The sequence below is a fragment of the Ananas comosus genome, linkage group 9 (assembly GCF_001540865.1).
Source record: "Ananas comosus cultivar F153 linkage group 9, ASM154086v1, whole genome shotgun sequence".
NCBI lineage: Eukaryota > Viridiplantae > Streptophyta > Magnoliopsida > Poales > Bromeliaceae > Ananas > Ananas comosus.
In genome coordinates, this window is record NC_033629.1 from 11,931,230 (window position 1) to 11,951,861 (window position 20,632).

The 20,632-nt window shown below is 35.2% G+C and overlaps 2 protein-coding genes across 7 annotated transcripts; both read left to right on the forward strand.

Annotated features, from left to right (window-relative positions):
• LOC109715572 (putative transporter arsB) lies at window positions 2,297-6,421 on the forward strand. 6 transcript variants are annotated; one of them, XM_020240665.1, is made up of 5 exons: window positions 2,297-2,525; window positions 2,666-2,745; window positions 2,865-4,399; window positions 4,503-4,692; window positions 5,971-6,239. In XM_020240665.1, the coding sequence occupies exons 3-5, from the start codon at window positions 3,194-3,196 to the stop codon at window positions 6,237-6,239; spliced, it is 1,665 nt and encodes a 554-aa protein (XP_020096254.1). In that variant the 5' UTR covers window positions 2,297-2,525; window positions 2,666-2,745; window positions 2,865-3,193. The 6 variants fall into 6 exon arrangements, with proteins under 6 accessions (XP_020096254.1, XP_020096251.1, XP_020096255.1 ...); XM_020240662.1 differs by having other exon boundaries at window positions 2,297-2,519; XM_020240666.1 differs by lacking the exon at window positions 2,666-2,745.
• Window positions 15,433-17,011, forward strand: LOC109715084 (zinc finger protein ZAT5-like). The gene has a single exon (XM_020239884.1). The coding sequence runs from the start codon at window positions 15,710-15,712 to the stop codon at window positions 16,628-16,630; it is 921 nt and encodes a 306-aa protein (XP_020095473.1). The 5' UTR covers window positions 15,433-15,709; the 3' UTR covers window positions 16,631-17,011.

Here is a 20,632-nt window from a genome sequence, read left to right on the forward strand (position 1 = left end):
AAATGGAAACTCCATAAGTTATCCCTGCAAAAGTCTAAAGTTATGCAGATATGTCCCTGCCGTTAAGGACTGTTAGAAAACTTTCGTTAACCACGGTTAAAGTACTTAACCATGGTTAATTATAAGATAAATTTACGATCCTACCCTTCTTCTTCTTCCTCATCTTCTTCTTCCTCATCTTCTTCTTCCCTCTTCTTCGTCGCCGGCGAGGGCGGCGGCGGCAGCGACGGCGGCGACGACGGCGGCGACGGCGAACCCTCTTTCTTTCTTTTCCTCATTCTTCCTCTCCCTCTTCCCTTTTCTCCCTTCTTCCTCTCCCTCTTCCTCTTCCCTTTTTTTCATCGCCAGCGAGGGAGAAGATGCGACGGCGGCGGCGAACCCTCTCCCTTTCCCTCTTCTTCTTCCTCTCCCTCTTTCTTTTCCTCTTCCTCTTCCTCTTCCCTCTTCTTCGTCGCCGGCGAAGGAAGAGATGCGGCGGCGGCGCGCGGCGACGAACCCTTTCCCCCTTCATCTTTCTCTTCCCTCTTCCTCTCCCTCTTCCTCTCCTTCTTCCTCTTCCCTTTTTTTCTTCCTCTCATTCTTTCTCTTCCCTCTTCTTTGTCGCCGGCGAGCTCGACCCGCGCCGTTGCCGCCATCCGCTCCGGCGGCCCGAAGAGGAAGAGGAAGAGAAAGAGAGGGGGAAGATGCTTTTGGAGGGATATATTTGTGAGGGCAAAATGGTCATTTCACATGAAAACTGTTAAAAAATAAACAGTTCTCTAACAGATGTTAATCAGAGGGACATATCTGCATAACTTTAGACTTTTGCAGGGATAACTTATGGAGTTTCCGTTTTGCAGGGATATTTCCGCAATTGACTATGTTTGCAGGGACCTGTATGCATTTAACCCTAACTTTTATTACTCTATATTTTTATTAATTAGGAAATAAAATTAATATATTATTATTAATTTTTATTATATCAATTAAATATAATTAATATAATTAAATCAAATTAAATAAACACTAATAAATATAATTAAATAAAATAAAATAAAATTAGTGCAAAGTATTTCAAATTAAGTCAAATTATATTGTTTTACGAAATAATAATTAGGAAATAATATGCTTTCTATATGCTTTCTATAGTAAATAGATTTTTTTAGGAAATAATAATTTGATTCAAATTAAATAAACGCTAATAAATATAATTAAATAAAATAAAATAAAATTAATGCAAATTATTTCAAATTAAGTCAAATTAGATTTTTTTTTACGAAATAATAATTAGGAAATAATATGTTTTCTATAAGCTTTCTATTATTATATTTGCTGTGCATCGCACGGGTCAAATAACTATCGATTTTTTAACTATCGACTTGTAGCGTATCAATACTATAACTAAGATTGATAGTATATTTCTTTATTTGTTAAAAAATATAATATTAATTAGAATATTTTTATCTTATCATTACATAATAAATTTTGTTATTTTATATTATTATATTAGCCGTGCATCGCACGGGTCAAAAACTAGTTTTAATCTAAAGTATTAGATATTATTTATTTACACGTAGTTACAACTATAGTAAAATTTTAATTATATGCAGAATTAAATATAGAATTTAGTTTGAGAGTTGTGCTGATTATTAATAACAATACTATCAATACACCAAACTCAGACAATTTCTATTCATACCCGTAGGTACCCACAGATTATCTATAAATTTATAGATATAAGTATTGAGTCCGGCCGAGATACTATCGATTGCATTAAGGATTTGGTGCTATAGAGTTTTCCACCGTTAGATTTAACGCTTTGATTATTTTTACTCGTTATATTATACTATTCAACCAACCACTCAGTCCCCTAGGGGCCCACATCATCCTAACCACATATTTCTCAATTCAAAAGTTAAAAAACTAATAGCACAAATATTTTGATACTATCGATAGTATTTCAGTCTAATTCTATAAATATCATCTTTGTTTATAAAAAAAAATTATAGAAAAAATTATAGATAAACATATGAATGAATAATCATTAAATTACCGGGCACGCGATTAATCACGCCGCTGGATTTTAACAGAAATATTACACCCCATGCACAGAGAAATATTGCGCCCCATGCACAGGAAATCTTTTTACGCATTTGTATGTACTTGATTGATCACCATTTTTTTCTGGAGCTTAATAAAAGTAAAAAAGTAAAAATAAATAAATAAATAAAAATAAATGTGGAAAATCAAAATGAAACTTGATCCCCAAGTTGTCATATCGTATGTACTATTAACATAACCTCTTAAATTTTTTTTATTTTTTTTTTCACGTGCAGAATAAACAAGCGTCTCTAGCGCGGCCGCGCCCCAACTCCCCGTCTCCTCTGACGCACCCCTGCATTTTTTTGTTTGTCGAGTAATTGTTTCGATCCATAGCTTTCGCAGTAATATCCCACTTCAAATTTTGGCAATTAGATTCATGGGTTCTCCCTTTCACCTCCTCTGAAGCTTTTTGTTGACTCCTCCCACCCATTTCGACGGTACAGGTTCTTTTTTTTTTTTTTTTTTGCTTTTTTTCTTGGTTTTTTATTTGGATTTTGTGTTGGGTTTGCTTTATCTGTGTGTGGTGTGGCCAAAGTTGCAATCTTTACGGTGAAAAGATAAGATTTTTACTACGATTTTGCAGGGAAATGGGGCTCGTTTCAATCCCTTTGTTGTTTGATTTGTGTTTGAAGATGTTTTGCCCACCAAATTTTGCTAGAGTTGGTAATAAATTAAACTGTCGACATTAGAACTTTTTTGGTTTTGATTTTCGTTTGTGGGAGGCCAAAGTTGCAATTTTTTTTTTATTTTTATGGATGGTTCGTTTTATTCCAATTTTGCAGGGAGATGGGGCTCGTTTCAAGGCCTTTCCTGTTTCATTTGTGTTCGGAGCGAATAATTTGGTGTAAAATTTTGAGAGCTTGGTTTTGATTGTGTGTATTTTAGAGGGGATATTGGATTGGGTCTCTAAAAGTTGTAATATTTTTCTTTCGTTTTCAGTTGCTGTGATTTGTCTCCGCACATTCCATGCCCAGAAACTGTTTGTTGATAAGACCATTCTTTTTTATCACCATTTAACCAACCAATTTTGCTGCAATTTTAGTCCTACATCAACCTTAGTAGTGTGATTCAGGAACTTTTATTTTTAGGATATTGAATTAGCTTCGCCGAGATGGCCATGGCACCACCTGTGAAAGTAGTGTTAGGTTCCCTTGCCTTTGGGATTTTCTGGGTTTTAGCCGTGTTTCCCGCGGTCCCCTTCATGCCCATTGGGCGCACCGCGGGCTCTCTCCTCGGCGCCATGCTCATGGTCATCTTCCGAGTCATATCGCCCGACGAGGCTTACGCCGCAATCGACCTCCCTATTCTCGGCCTCCTTTTCGGAACCATGGTTGTGTCCGTCTTCCTCGAGAGAGCTGACATGTTCAAGCATCTTGGCAAATTGCTCTCTTGGAAGAGTAGAGGAGCCAAAGATTTGCTTTTTCGCATCTGTCTCATCTCTGCTATCTCGAGCGCGTTTTTCACCAACGACACTTGTTGTGTCGTTCTCACGGAATTCGTCCTAAAAATAGCAAGGCAGAATAATTTGCCGCCGCAGCCTTTCCTTCTAGCCCTCGCTTCTAGTGCGAACATCGGGTCGGCCTCAACTCCTATAGGGAACCCGCAAAACCTAGTTATAGCCGTTCAAAGTGGGGTTCCGTTCGAGAAATTCTTAGCCGGTATCTTACCAGCGATGCTCGTCGGTGTACTCGTGAATGCGGCTATCCTTTTAGGGTACTTTTGGAAGATCTTGTCGGTCGAAAAGGACGAAGAGATCGTGTCAATTGCGAGTGAAGTGGTCGCGGATGATGAAGTGAATTCTCACCGGTTTTCGCCGGCGACAATGTCTCACCTTTCTTCTGCCATGTCCCAAGAGATTGATTTACCGATAGATGCCAATTCATTGCACAGCGGGGATCTCGGGTGTGGCGGTGGCGATCATATCAGAAGCCAGCATAATACTTGTGAGAACGAGATACAGAGCGGCTCGAGCGGCAGAACTGAGTTGACCAAGGCCTCAAGTTTATCGAAGGAAATGGTGGAGGGAGCGGCGATTTCTCCTAGAAGAGACGAACACGTTCCCTCGAGGAGGATTGTGAGAGGAACTAGCAACTTGAGAAATACTGTAAGAGAAGAGTCCTCTTCACATTCTTCGGATGACAAAGAAGATCCTGTTACAAGGTGGAAGCGAATCATGTGGAAGACATCCGTCTATCTCGTAACTCTTGGAATGTTAGTTGCTCTTTTGATGGGACTTAATATGTCGTGGACCGCGCTTACTGCTGCTCTTGCTCTAGTGGTGCTCGATTTCAAGGATGCACGCCCTTGCCTCGAGAAGGTAATGCCCATGTACTCTTTTATTTATTTTTACAGTTCTCTAAAATAATGACAAATTTAATCACATTAGCCTGGAAAACTGACTCAAACAAATGATATAGCAGGTTTCATACTCATTGCTGATATTCTTTTGCGGAATGTTTATAACGGTCGATGGGTTTAATAAGACGGGGATACCAACTGCTTTGTGGGATTTTGTGGAACCGTATTCGCGGATTGATAATGCTAGTGGAGTTGCACTTCTCGGCCTGGTGATTATCGTCCTCTCGAATGTCGCCTCTAATGTTCCCACTGGTAAGTTTTGTACAGCTGCTTTATTAGATAGCGAAGTTGTTTGTACTCTTCTAATCAGCAAAACAGTTTGAATTCAATTATAAATTGGGTCTTGAATTTCTCCAGTAGTGTTGAAACATGCTAGATAATTGGCTCACAGAAGCATCTGAAAATCATTTTTGTAAAGAACATTTGTTCCAGCCTTTTCTCTTCTTCTTTTTTAAGTTTTTTGGGTCGACATGATTCATTCGATCGATAGCTTCAATTGTTAAATTTTTCTGAGATCAGCTTTATATGTTGTTAACTACTAATCATTTCAACCTTGTACTTCTTACACTCATCTCTCCTTTTAGTGCCGAGCAGCTGGGTCCTCTGGTCCTTGTTCCGCAGAAAGAATTTCCATCTCCTGTCCTCGCTACATCCTTTGTATGCTCTGAGTTGTTAAATTATGTAAAACAACTATTTCTCTAAAAGCTTAAGCTACTAGATAACAGTGTTTTAATATTTATAGCTAACACTTCACCTCACATCTAGGCTCGAAACATTTTGGTGGGGGCCAAGACGGACTTGAATTGAATGGAAGAAAATTAAACGAAACAAGGAACTTAGTAGTGCTCGAACTCATGACATCCTGTTAATTGTGTAAAACAACATGACATCCTGTTAATTGTGTAAAACAACCATTCGTATCTAAATGCTTAAGCTACAAGAGAATGATATTTTAATATTTTATATTCAACACGAGTGTTCATTTATTAGAAAATTGAGCATAATATTCACCGAGTCTTGTTCAAATTATTATGCACGCCAGATTGATATGCAAAGCATGACTTCTCTCAATCTACAGTTTCTCTTGACCCATTTCTCATGTTCTCTTTTACTGTAACACTGAAGCTTCTTGCAACTGTGGCCTCAAGAAGCTGTTTAAATAATGATTCTGGAGATAACAAGGAATACATTGTAGACTTTGTAATGCCATATAATGCTAATAGTAGGAGAGCTGGGCCTCAAGAAACTGTTTGAATAATGATACTGGAGATTTTTTCTCAAAAAAAAAAAGATACTGGAGATGACTTTGCAATGCCATATAAAATACTAATAGTAGTAGAACCTCTCAATGGCAAAAATTTGTCACATCCATTAATATATGTTGTTGTATAATTCCCCTTTACATGCAGATTTGTTTCTGAGGAATTTCGCTGTACATGCCGACCAAGTTGAAAATACTGATGCATCACCGACGATACATTGTTTGTAATAACTTAGTCGACATAATCGATCACTTATGCTGTGTTTCAGTTCTCTTGCTCGGAGCTAGGGTGGCGGCTTCAGCAGCGCTTATTTCTCCTGCCGAAGAAATGAGGGCTTGGCTTATACTCGCGTGGGTCAGTACGGTGGCTGGGAACCTCTCTTTGCTGGGCTCTGCAGCAAACTTGATAGTGTGCGAACAAGCGCGACGTGCCCAATTCTTCGGCTACAACCTCTCTTTCTTTGGCCATCTCCGGTTCGGGGTCCCCTCGACCCTCATCGTCACTGCGATCGGCTTGCCCCTCATCACCAGCCACTGATGAGCCTTTTGCGAATGCGATTCGATGTTTTGTAAACTCAAATGTTTTTGTATTCTTGGGATTTGCATTAGGGAAATAATGTATTTGTAATATGCTTACTAATTTTAATTGATGCACAATTGTTGTACTGCCGAATAACGAAAAAGGCGGCTTTCATTAGTTGGTTAATTACTCTTTTAGCATCTGGGTTTAATTTTGCAGAGGGTTTATTGGATATAATTCTTTGAAGTTTAACCTGGATTTCAATTACGATTTCGATTATGTCCTCGATAGATATACATATTTCTGTGGGGTTGTTTGATTTTACGTAAAATTGTGAAACGTAATTTCAGTGAAAAATAATTTTACGATCTTTGATATTTGGTTTGTAATAAAAGAAAATAAATTTTCCATGACTCTTGTTTGGATGATGAAAAACGAAAATGAAAAGGAAATAGAAAATTATTCTATATTTTTCTTCTTCTATTATTTATTATTTATTAAGTTTTATATTATATATTAATTACATATAATATTTATCACATTACATTTACATATAATATTGTTATATATATATATATATATATATAGAGTTGAGCTAGAATACTCTCGAGAGTAAACAGGCTCGTTTACTCTCGAGTTGTTTTCGATGATAGAGCTTCCAAATTGACGATCGGCTCCGTTAAGCATGATTTATACCACTTGAAGTGTTTAGAAATCAAATTTCAAATCTTTTCGACATCATTTGCCTAATGATCAAAGGGTTTCAAAATTTGTAATTTTAATGGTGGATAAGAGACGTTTTCTCGTTTAACGGTGTAAAGATATCCAAATCAATTGAATTTTTGTTAGAAAATTCTTTAAACTATTTAAAACAAGATCTATACTCTTGATCTTGATTACAAGACTCCTATCATCATTTTTTAAAGAATATTCATTTTCAGCCATTCATTTTTTGTTCACTAGATGGATAAAAGAACAATATCGAAAGTGCGTGAAATTTGATTTCTAGATAGTTTAAATGGTTTAGATCATATTTAACGGAGCTGATCGTCAATTTGGAAGCTCTATTATCGAAAACAACTCGAGAGTAAACGGACTCGTTTACTCTCGAGAGTATTCTAGCTCAACTCTATATATATATATATATATATATATATATTAGGAGCGGCCGGATTTTATTGTCAAAAACCAAGCAGCGTGCCTCACGCGGTCCACGAGGTCCACGAGTGAGCTCATAGACCGCGTGCGGCACTTCGTGCGCCGCATTTTTTCCTTTCTCAAGTTTTCATTTTCACGAAAATGCAACTTTTTTTCAAAATCTGTGAAATAATTTTATGTGAAAATTTTTTCACACCTAACCAAACAATAAAAAATTCATTTTGGGAAGGGTAAATACCACTCCTATGGTTTCAAAGAAAAAGAGTATATATAAACCTTAAAATACAGGAGAATTTTGTAAGAGCAATTCTAGTTCAAATTTTGTTAAAATTTAATATTTTATCTTTATTAAATTTTACACCGAAGAGAGATACATACGTAATTGCATGTAATTATACAAGTGAGAGAAAGGGGTATTTTAGTAATTTGGCTTTGTCATGTTGTTAGGAACCAACAAAAAAAAAAAAAAAAAAAAAANAATTTTTTTTTTAAAAAAAAAACTAATTTAAACCAAACCAAAATATCCATTTAACATGGGACTCACATTTCAATAATCAATTTGATGCATACACTCCTCACACATGAGTAGAGCTTAATTTATGGGTTGGAGCAGTTCCAGTGTCAATGTCTTTGAGGGCAAAAAGTTTAATTTAATTTAATTTGGGTCCAAAACTTTCTTTTTATTTTGTTGCTCCACCACCAACCCCAACAATTAGGCATCTGTTCCAACTCCCAATCCTACTCTTTAACTAAAACTACAACCACATCCATAATTAACCTGCCTCTCACTCTACCTTCTTTTGCTACTCCCACTCACTAGTAGCAGCTCACACTCCTAGTTCTAGCTCATGTTTATATTAGCTGGAGCGCAAAGCGAATTGGTATAACCAATAGTGTCTGTTTGGCTTAACTTCTATTGTTGCAGAAAGCAGGAATAAGATTTTGAGATCCCAAAACTTTTATTAGTTTTGCTGCAGAGAGTTGTTGGAGGATGTTATTTAGTTAATATTTTAATGAATAGCGCTGTGCCCTACAACAGAAGTAAAGAGGCCCTTATTTTAGACGTCATTATTTTGCCTTATTGAATTTAGAGCTAAGTTTGGCCGATTAAAATTTAAGTGCTCCATTTGAAGTAATAAAAGAAATGTATATATATACTAGTCGAGTATTAATGAATGAAGCATGGGGAGGAGATAAAAAACATGAGAATTATACGTAGAATTCCTAGTTTGAAAAATCTCAAATTCACATGTCATACTGTTGGGATCAAAAAATTTTGAANTTTATATTTGGTCTCTTAATCGAGGGTTCCTTAACACCGAAAGTGTGGGGTAATTAACAATAGATTCTTGAGTCTGTTGGAAGCCATGAACCTATAATCCTGATTTCAAAATAAAACATAAATAAATTTTATCTCTACCATGAATGACCACTCGCCCTAGAAACAACCTACGGCAGGGCCGGTTCGTTCGCGGCAGACACATACCTAGTGCAGTTGGCTGAGAGCTTGGCGGTTGATACGAGAAAAACAGAGTTCATCGTGGGTATGAAAAAGAGTTTTATGCTAAAATTTGAGAGTTTTCCAGAGCTGGGAAGGAAAGTTTAATTATTAGAAGAATTGTAGAAAGAGACCTCTACTATATATTTTGGTGAGATGAGGCATGGAGTTGACATATAAAGAGGAATTAATTGCCTCCCAAAACCAAGAGGAGTTAGTGATAGCCCACTATATCAGAGTCACAAGGCCATTTTAATAATTAGATGACTAGAGTTGGCATTAATTGATCACTCTCTCCCTACTCCCATCTACTCAACCAAAAGATAAAAAACCCAAAAGAAGAAACAAAGGGAAATGGAATTGGTTGAAGTTGTTGTGGGGGGAGTATCTGGTTACAAAAGAAATTTAATTAGCTGGATTTTAGGTGCTAATTATCTTGTGCTATATATGTAGTTATTTCTTGATTTCATTAATTAGCTAAGACAACATTGCAATAGAAAAGTGATAAATAAGTTATATGATTCAGAACAACATTTGCAATAGAAAAGTGAGATATGTGATTCAGATTGAGTCCGTCAAATGTAAAAAATATAAAAATACTATTCTCTGTAAATTTAAGTTTTTGAAGAATAATGATTATTTTTATATAATTTAACATGGTATTAGAGCAAGAGGTAGTTTCCTGAGTTCGAATCACGCCAAGCTCCTAACATAATTAATTTTTTTCTCATTTAATTTAAGTCCACATGATGGAGCTATTAAAATATTTCGAATCTAGACGTGAAGAAGCGTTTTAAATACAAAAATATAAATATACTATTTTCTACAAACTTAAGAGTTCGAATCATATCAGGCTCCTAATATAATTAATTGTCCCCCATTTAATTCAAATTCATATCATGGATCTATTGAAATATCTTGAGCCCAGATGTGAGAAAGAGCGTAAATATAAAAAATATAAATATATCATTCTCTACAAACTTAAACTTCTCATGAAAAATAGAAGTTATTAGTGCCAAATCTTTGCAGGAGGAAATTAATCCGCCGCAAATTAAAAGAATGGAATAATTTGCTTTAAGAACCAACCAAATCTGTTTTTTAAATTTATATTCGGCTTTACGCCAAGGATTTTAAGAAATTAAGTCTACAACTAAATGGTAAATCTTCAGTGCATCAAAATTAATATTTCTACTATTGCTAAATAGGTTGAGACTAAATCACAATTACGTGAATCCAAACACCTCCTAATTAATTAACTCTCACATTATTAATTAATACCCATTCACCTTCTCTCTTTCTATACTTTTCTTTTATTATTTTTTTAATAGTTTCACACACAAAAAAAATTGTACTCCCACCTCTTTAATTTATTTGTGAGTTTCCTCATTTTGGGCAGTGCAGCTTCCCTTAACAGTCTTTCACCACTCCATATTATAAAGTTTGTGTAACGTTCAATTATATATATATATATTATTATTATATATATATATATATATATATATATATAATATATATATAGAGTTGAGTTAGAATACTCTCGAGAGTAAACGGCTCGTTTACTCTCGAGTTGTTTTCGAGTAGTAGAGTCTTCCAATTGACGATCGGCTCGTTGACATGATTTACACTTGAATGTTTAGAAATCAAATTTCAAATCTTTTCGACATCATTTGCCTAATGTCAAAAGGTTTTCAAATTTGTATATCTTAATGGTGGATAAGAGACGTTTTCTCGTTTACAGTGTAAAAATATCCAAATCAATTGAATTTTTTTAGAAAATTCTTTAAACTATTTAAACAAGATCTGATACTCTTTATTCTTGATTACAAGAACTCTATCATCATTTTTAAAGAATATTCATTTTCAGCCATTTATTTTGTCTGTTCACTAGATGGATATAAAATGAATATCGAAAGATGCGTGAATTTGATTTTAGATAAGTTAAATGGTTTAGATCATATTTAACGGACAGCTGCATTGTCAATTGGAAGCTACTATCATACGCAAAACAACTCGAAGTAAACGGGCTCGTTTACTCTGCGAGAGTATTCTAGGCTCAATCTATATATATACCTAATTTATATATATTATATATTATATATATATAATTATATATATATTATATATATAGAGTGAGGCTACTATCTATCGGAAGCACGGAGCCTCTCGTGCTTCCAACTCGTTTCGAATGTTGTGACTTCGAATCGTCGATCGGCTCCAGTTAAATTTGATCCTAGAGTATTGAGGGGTACTTAGGAAATAAATTTTATGATTTTACGATTCATCATTTGCCTTGAGGAACGAAGGGCTCAAAATGCAACGCTGAAAATTCAAAACTCTTACAAAAATGTATAATACGAATTAAAAATTTAATATCAAAGATATGATCTTGTATTTATATAGTATAAAGAGAATTTTCCTATCAAAAAGTTACATGATTTGGATATTTCACAACCGTTAAACTTGCAAACGGGCCACTACGGCTTTTAATCCATTGTTGATTTTGATCCCATTACGAATCGACTAGGCAAATCGATATCGAAAATAATAAAATTTATTTTCTAGGTACTCCAAATACTCTCGATCAAGTTAAGAAGCGATCGACGATTTAGAAAGTCGCAAATCCAAACGATGGCGGAAGCACGAAAGCTCCGTGCTTCCTATAGCATAGTTACCTCACTCTATATGTAATATATGAGAGGGCCTGACTGTGTCTCAGGAAGCACGGAGGCTCTGTGCTCCTGAGCCGTTTTCGATGTGATGAGTTTTCGAATCTGCATTCGCATCCGTTAGACTTAGATCTACAGCTATTTAAAGTTCTAGAAAATAAATTTTTGCGATTTTTTCGATATCATTTACTAGCAATCGTTAAAGGATTCAAAATCAAAATTTTAAAGGCTGAAATAGAACAATACTATAAAAAGTGGTGATATAGCACTAAATTTCGATCAGAAATATAGAATCTTGTTGTAATAGTATAAAGAATTTTCTATGACAAATTTCTCTGATTTGAATTACTCTACACCGTTGTAAACGTGAAACGCGGGCAAATTATCAACATGTAAAATATTATGGATTTGTAATCCTTTCGGACACTGGTAAATGATTCTACGAAAATCGTAAAAATTATTTCGTAGAAACTTCAAATGCGCTAGATCAGTCTCACGGAGCGATCGTCGTTCGAAAATTCCATCATCGAAAAACGGCTCAGGAGCACCGGAGGCCTCCCCGTGCTCCTGAGAGCCAGAGTCGCAGTCCTGCTTATGATATTTATATTATATATAGAGAGAAGGAGAGAAGAGAGGAGAGAGGCTAACGTTTTCGATAAGCAACGGAGATTTTATACTTACAAATGGAGGTCAATGCATACCGGATACCACAATTTTATCCGACCCGAACTTTAATGGAGCGAATTTATCTATGCTGAATTGAATATGCGGTTCGGGGATATGAAATTCAAAAATAAAAACCGAACAGACTACAAAAAAATCTTGCACTTAAGTACACTTTAAACAAATTAATTAGCGACGATGTCAATGGATACGGATACCCGAAATTGTATCCGAACCCGAACTTTTAATGCGAGGCATTGTACTATGCTGAATGAATAGGTTTCGGATATGAATATCAAACATAAAAACGCAAGACTATTAAAAAATCTTGCCTTGAAGACACTTTAAACAAGAATATACGACGCTTTAAAGCGTCGGCAAAATATTCCGACGTTGAAAAGCGTGAGCAAAGAGTCGTTAATAAAAATATCGGGATAAATAGTTTACCGATGTTTTAATATAGCGTCGGAAAATTTTTAAAAATATTTATAAAAATTGTTTATTAGCTGACGCTTATTATAGTGTCGCGCAATACCGAATATTAAAGACGGCTAGAATAAAGCGTCGTTTAAAAGCTGTCGTCTACACAAATTATATATATTATATTATATATAATATATATAAAATATATATAATATATATATATATGATTATACTATATTAGAGCAGGGCTGCTGTGCTCTGCAGGAGCGGAGCTCCGTGCTTCTGAGCCGATTTTCGATGATCGGAGTTTCCGAATCGGACGATACGGGCTCGTTAAACTTGATGTAGCGTACTTTAAAGTTCTAGAAAATAATGTTTGCGATTTTTCGATATCATATCCTAGCAATCGAAGGGATAAAAATCAATAATTTTTAACGGGGCTGAAATAAAATCCTATAAAAAGTGGTTGATGATAGCATTAAATTATCGATCAGTAAATATTAGATCTTGTTGTAGCTAGTTAAAGAATTTTCTATCAAAATTTACATTTGATTGAAATACGTCTACAGTTAAACTTGAAAACGGCAGATATCAACCATTAAAAATTATAGATTTTGAATCCTTTCGATCACTAGGTAAATTGATAATCGAAAAATCGCAAAAATTATTTTCTAGAACTTTAAATACGCTAGCATCAAGTTTAACCGAGCCGATCGGTCGATTCGAAAACTCATCATCGAAAACGGCCAGATGAGCACGGACGTGCTCCTACCGTCTCCTGAGAGCACAAGCAGCCCTGCTCGAATATTATATATACTAGAGGGTATATATATTATATAATATATATATATTATATATATATATATATATTATATAATGGATATCATATATGAATTTTGACATGTACCCGATCACAACCCGACCAAACCCAATCGAACCCAAATTTTTTTAATTATACATAATATGTATATAAAATTTGATATTATATTTGAATTTATATTTTAAAATTTTAAATTTAATATAATATATTTTGAAATATTGAAAAGAGAAATAATTGTTTCGGGTTCGGATTTTCGGGTTCGGGTTTGGGTTTCGGGTTTTTGGTCGGGTTCGGGTTTTGGATATGAATTTTTAAAATCCGTCAGATTTGGGTTCAGGTTCGAGTTCGGGTTCGAGTTCTGGTTTCGGGTTTGGAGTCGGGTTCGGATATTTTAAAATCCGTCCCGAATTCGACCTGTTGACATTCCTATTTATAAATTATTTTCGATAATAAGACATCTGATTCGACGATTGGCTCCATTAGACATGATCGACGCTATTAGAATTATTTAAAAATCTATTTTCATAATTTTTTGATTTTATTTGCCTAGTGAACGAGTAGTCTCAAAATGAACTGTTAAAAATAAAAATCTTATAAAAAATAATAATAAAATATTTAAATTTCAAGTCAAAAGTATTGTTTTTACTTTTGATGTTAAGTAAATTTTTTTATTAAAGTTTTATATAATTTGAATTCTTCTACACCGTTGAACTTGCAAACCTACCACATCGGTCGTTAAAATAGTCATTTTTTAGACTTTTTGATCACTTGTTAAATGATATCGAAAAGTTATGAAATTTGGTTTCTTAATAATTATAAACGTAAATCATACTTAACGGAGCCGATCGTCAAATCGGATATCCCATAATCGAAAACAACCTAGCTACAAGTATGGCGACATTCGTGCTTTCGAAAGCGCAGAAGACGTACTCGATATATATATATATATATATAGAGCAGGACTGCAGTGCTCTTAGGAGCACGGAGCCCTCCGTGCTCTTGAGCCGTTTTCGATGATGGGACTCTCAAATCGACGATCGGCTCCGTTAGACTTGATCTAGTGTATTTGAAGTTTCTAGAAAATAATTTTTGCAATTTTTCGATATCATTTACCTAGCAATCGAAAGGATTCAAAATCAATAATTTTTAACGGCTGAAAATAAAAATCCTATAAAAAGTAGTGATATAGCACTAAAATTTTCGATCATAAATATTGATCTTGTTGTAGACAATATAAAGAATTTTGTATCAAAATTTTATCTAATTTGAATGCTTCTACACCGTTAAACTTGAAAACGGCAGATATCAACCATTAAAAATTATTGATTTTGAATCCTTTCGATCACTAGGTAAATGATATCGAAAAATCGCAAAAATTATTTTCTAGAGACTTCAAATACCCTAGATCAAGTCTAACGGAGCCGATCGTCGATTTGGATGTCCCATCATCGAAAACGGCTCAGGAGCACGAAGGGCTCCATGCTCCTGAGAGCACAGCAGCCATGCTATATATATATATATATATATATATATATATATATATATATCGTGTATTGGTGTCATTAGATTTTCAGTCCTTGATGAAGAAATGTGTAGTTAGGACGATAGTGATTCTTTAGAGTTGAGTAGATGGTTGGTTGAATAGTACGATCTAATGGATGAAAATGATTAAAATAATTAATCTAATGGTGAAAAAATTGATAGCACTAAGTGCTTTGTGCTATTAGAAGCAATCCGCCCAAACTATATCTGCACAAACGTACGTGCACCATCAACTCAAATTTTTTAATAAAAAATATCTCGTAAAATTATAAAATAAGATAGTTTAATAATGTAAAAAAAATACAGATTAAAATGAAGAAAATCTAATCCCTCCTTCTATGTCTCTTCTATTAGTTAATCTGCACCTAATTTCCCCTTATCCCTTCCTTAGTTAAAAGTCTATTTATATATATATGCTTTGAGCATATAGAGAGAGAGAGTGCTTGTAAACGTAGGCATTGGTGGACTAATTCACGGCTTACTCTTCACAAGAGGAAAAAGCCATCCTTTGACCTCTCTCTCTCTCCCCCCTCTCTTTCTATTTATCTCCATAAAATTATATAATAAATTAAGATTCTTCCACATATACACATATATATAACAAATATTATTGTTTCCATTCCTTCCACTCCATCCACTCTCTCCTCTCATCACTCTCTCTCTCTCTCTCTCTCTCCTCTCAATATTCTCCTCTAGTGTTGTTCTCTTCTTGTTCTTCATGGGCACCCAAGAAGAAGAAGAAGAAGCCATGGATTGTAGCACTACCAACAAAGACGCGAACGGCGCGTTCGACTACGAATTCGCTGCGGTCGCGGTGGCGGTTACGAAGGGCAAGCGAACCAAACGCTGGAGGATTCATCCCCCGCCGTTCGACTACGAATTCGCTGCGGTCGCGGTGGCGGTTACGAAGGGCAAGCGAACCAAACGCTGGAGGATTCATCCCCCGCCCCCTCAGGTGCCAACTGCTGCAGTTGAGCCTGACTCCTCCTCCTCGTCAGACTCGTCGGCTGCTGCTGCTGCAGCTGACGAGGAGGATGAGGATGAGCTAGACATGGCCAACTGCCTCATCCTCCTCGCGCAAGGCCACCGTGCCGAGCGCTCTGAGCCCGACCCGGGCCCGACTCCGTGCGACACCTACAAGTGCAGGACCTGCGACAAGCGCTTTCCCTCGTTCCAGGCCCTCGGCGGCCACCGCGCCAGTCACAAGAAGCCGAAGCCTTCCCCGCCGCCCGCAGCCAACGAAGATGTCCAGCGGACGAGTGTAGATTCTTCTTCCTCTAAACTGGCGACCGCCGCCGCAGCAAACAACAACAACAACAACAACAACAACAATTCGAGGGTGCACGAGTGCGCGATATGCGGGTCGGAGTTCAACTCGGGGCAGGCGCTCGGCGGGCACATGAGGAAGCACCGGCCACTGGGGGTCGTTCCTGCCGCGGCAGGGCCGGCGGTGCCGCCGGCGGAAGAAGCAAAGAATAAGGAGAGAATTCTTCTATCTTTGGATCTCAACCTCCCCGCGCCTGCCGACGACGACAGCGCCGGCGGCAGCAAAGAGCTCCAGAGGGCGCCGCCTTTCGGACTGTCGAACAACCCGCCGCCGATGATCTTCTCGGCCTCCTTGGTCGGTTGCCACTACTGAATGAATTCATTGTTTCGACTTTTTGTTCATTTTAGGTTTAAAGATATCGTGTACAACTTACCTTGAACAAAATTTGGTTTTACTACACAAATTTTCAATTGTTTGATTTGAATCAATCAGTAGTATTTTGACTTCAAAATTTGAAAATATTATTATCTTTACAAATTTAGTTAGCATGCTTCATATAATTCTCGCAACTATGAATTTATTAAAATAAAAATTTTGAAATTAAAGTATTATTGACTAAAGCAAAATCAAATAAATTGAACAAATTTGCTCAAATTTGCTCAAATTTGCTCTTGTGTGTGTGTGTGTGTGTGTGTATGTGTGTAAAGGGTTGGGAACTAAATGGAGAGAAGTGTATGTGAATTAGTTTTGATATACTTGTGTAACTTTAATTTGCAATTAGCATTAGATTCTTTGTATTCATTCCATGGTATATGTTAACACTTTATGGATCCTTAGTAGTTTAGTTTGGGATGTTCAATTACTTCTTTGGTGAAAAGGAGAGGAACCTCCACGCGCGTTCACGTAAAGGGAGTGATCTCTCTCTCTCTCTCTCTCTCTATATATAGAGAGAGAGAGAGAGAGAGAGAGAGAGAGAGAGAGAGAGAGAGAGGGGTAGATAAGTTTGGTTACTCTACCACCAAGAAAAGGGCAAGGGATTAGGTTCCTCCTCTCCCATGAGTTTGTTTCGTTTTTAAGACAACTATACTAATAGTTGCCAAGTGATATTCGACAACTAGCCAAAGTTGGTAACTGCTACTTTTAGACCCCATAAAGGATCTATAGAGAAATTGATGGTAGGAATATTTCAAAATTATAGATAATGAATCAATTTTTTGATATCAATTCTGATAAATTAAACCACATACAAAATGTTAGATTAATTCTATTTTAGAAGAGAGAGATCCTGCTAGATCATACATAATAAAGCTTTCAAGTGCAATCCTTATAATACTATTCAAATTGTCAATGATATATTAAACCGTATGTAAATGTGAACCAATTTAGTTATACATACCATATATATAATTGTCAATACATCAGCGATTTTTCGCAACTGTACTACACTTCGCACTTTGTTCTATTTAATATGAATACGGATACATCCCAATCTTTCTCTCTTGGTTGATCTCATGTTCAACCAATATCTAGGGCCAAAGAGTTCTAGTAGTGTAAGATTTGGCCACTTCATTGCATTATTCTCCAAAATACTTTTTTTTTTTCTCTCTCTCTGTTGTATATACACTGCTTTAATTTATATACATATACCCCCAAGGAAGCTATAGATGAACTGTATCCATTAATTAATAAATCATTACACATAGACATATCTTTAGACCTTGCCAAAAAAAAAAAAATCATTAATTGTCATGACCAAAACAAAGACTCCATTAATTAATAAATCATTAATAATATATTTATTAATTAAGTTGTGGATATTCACATATATATAGCTGTTCCAATTAGTTTAAGCCAGTATTAGATATTATGTCATTTGTTTAATGTATAACCAAGTTGGTGGGTTAAGCTTGTACGCTTATTAATTAATTAATGTTAGCTTAATTTGTGAGTGTAATTAGATGCACGTTGTGGGAGTGAGATTATAGTGTGTTTGACATTGCCACATGGGAGTTGGGATCCTCATTATTATTATTATTTTTTTATTATTATGTATCAACTCCCATTACTCTCATCATTGAGAGTATGTTTCGTGTCTATGTACTAGATATATATATATACTTCAGTATAGGGTAAATTAATTGTGCCATTACTCCATGAAACTTAATGTTCACCATTATTTTGTTCCTCAAACTTTTAAATTACACTGTCATTTTAAAAGTATATTTTTAGTTGATTTAGTCTTATTTTCGATTTTTGTTACATGAATTAAAATTATTATTTGCACATACTGCGTGACACCCTAAGGCTTGAAATAGTTTCATATCGAATAGTTATAGACTTATGACTAGGTGTAAGGACATATAAGCCTGAATAGATTAGACTCAATAATTGAGCTATTGAGCTATAACATTTTAGACTATTGGATTGGGCCCAACAAGTTACCGAATCTATAATATCCAGTTAATCGAATCGCAGGCTGAGTGATGAATGATTCCTTGGAAAGTAGTTTGTGACAATTTAGCATCAAAGTAATCACTAAATTGGAAGTGTGAGATGCTTCTCAACTGAGTGAAAATTATACAAATACAACTCTCCCAGAACTAATTACTAACCGAAGATGAACCGACCGTCCCTAAAGCAAGTGGCAAAGGGCTTGGTGGTTGGTTTCCGAGACCTAAGTTTGAATCATAGTTGATTCACATTTCCAGCTAAATTTATTTCTAAATGAAATAAAACGAAGCGGATAGCGTGCTACCTACCTCTCAAAAAAAAAAAAAAAAAAACCAAAAGAAGATGTGAGATGAGTCTCCAGTGAGTTAGAATCATATAGCTCTCTCCACAATGAGTCTTGACTAAATCACAATTATATAACTCTCTCCACGACGGTCAGCTGAAAATGCGAGATAAATTTCGACTAAGTTAGAATCATAGTGCAAGACGAATCACATATAGCTTAGTAATTATGAGTTTTCTAGTCTGACTATAAAATTTTATGTGGTGATTAAGTCCATAAAGGCCCTTTGAAACCGGGGTGTCAAATACTGCGTACACCATGCACTAGTTCCACGGTTCTTGATCGCATATCATATTGCTCTCTCCGAGCTAATCACTAACTGAAGGTGTGAGATAAGTCTCGACTGAATCAGAATCATATAGTTTTTTAGTAAGTGTTAATTTCTACTAAAGAACTTTTGAGTTGCACCTCTCTTTTCCATCTCGAAATTGAGTGGTTTGGAACGTGAAACGGTGAAAGTACAAAACAACGGGGAGTACAATAGATGCAGAAAAAATTACTTTTCCTAGTGCAAGATTTCTGCAAAACATAAAATATAAAAAATATTGTTTTATGATAATTTAAATTTTAGATAACTAGTTACTTAAATTACGCATATTATTTGAATAGCATATCTCGGATTCAATTTTCATTTTCTTTAAATTTAAATTCACGTGTTGGTCCAGTCGTTTATTATAAATTTCATTTGCATTATTGTTTGAATTTCTAATAATTAATTACTTACCTCAATATGTGTGTAGAATAGTTAAGCTTATTAAGCTTGTTTAGCACTCTTAGGAAATTAAAGAGAGCTTCACTTGCACTATCATTAAAGTCAAGATCTTATTAAATTAAATTAAATTAAATTAAATTATGTACAAAAGTCGTTTGCGTTACAACTATAAAAAGACCCCTTCAAAGTTCAAATTCCCTCTTTTTTTTTTATTTTGACTCTTTACTTAGAATTAAAGGTAAAAATGTATGGAGACACCCCTCAAGTATAGCACTTTTTGAGACGAACCCTCAATTTTACTCCCCTTTAACTTTATATTCTCTGAAATTCAACGACTTTAGCTAAAAAAATTACAAATTTAATCAAATTCATCATTGACTCTATCAATAAAATAGATCAATTAAAAATTTAACTTAATTAATACGAACAATTCAAATCAAAAGAGTTAGAAGTTAAAAAAAAAAAAGAAAAAATGTTAAGCTATCGATTTCAAATTTGTGTATAGCTAAGAGCCACCGCCTCGTTCATTTTTTTTTAAAAAAATTTAATTAAAAATACGAACCAAGTAAGGAGTTGTTTGGTTGGACGTGGCTATAACTACAGTGTAATTATAACTGCATGCAAATTTAAATCTGCCATTTAGCTTTTTGCATTTAAATCCAACTGCTGTAATTAGAATCGCACGAGCAAGGATGCTCAAATGTAGTAGTTGAAACTACGCCCAGGTTAATCATTATTTTACCTGTAATAGTTGGAAAGAGTAATATTAAACAAAGATAAATTTTACCACCCTAATAATCTCATCATTACATATATAAAAAAATAAAACTTTAATAAATACACTTGTCAACCACACATAATAAAATAT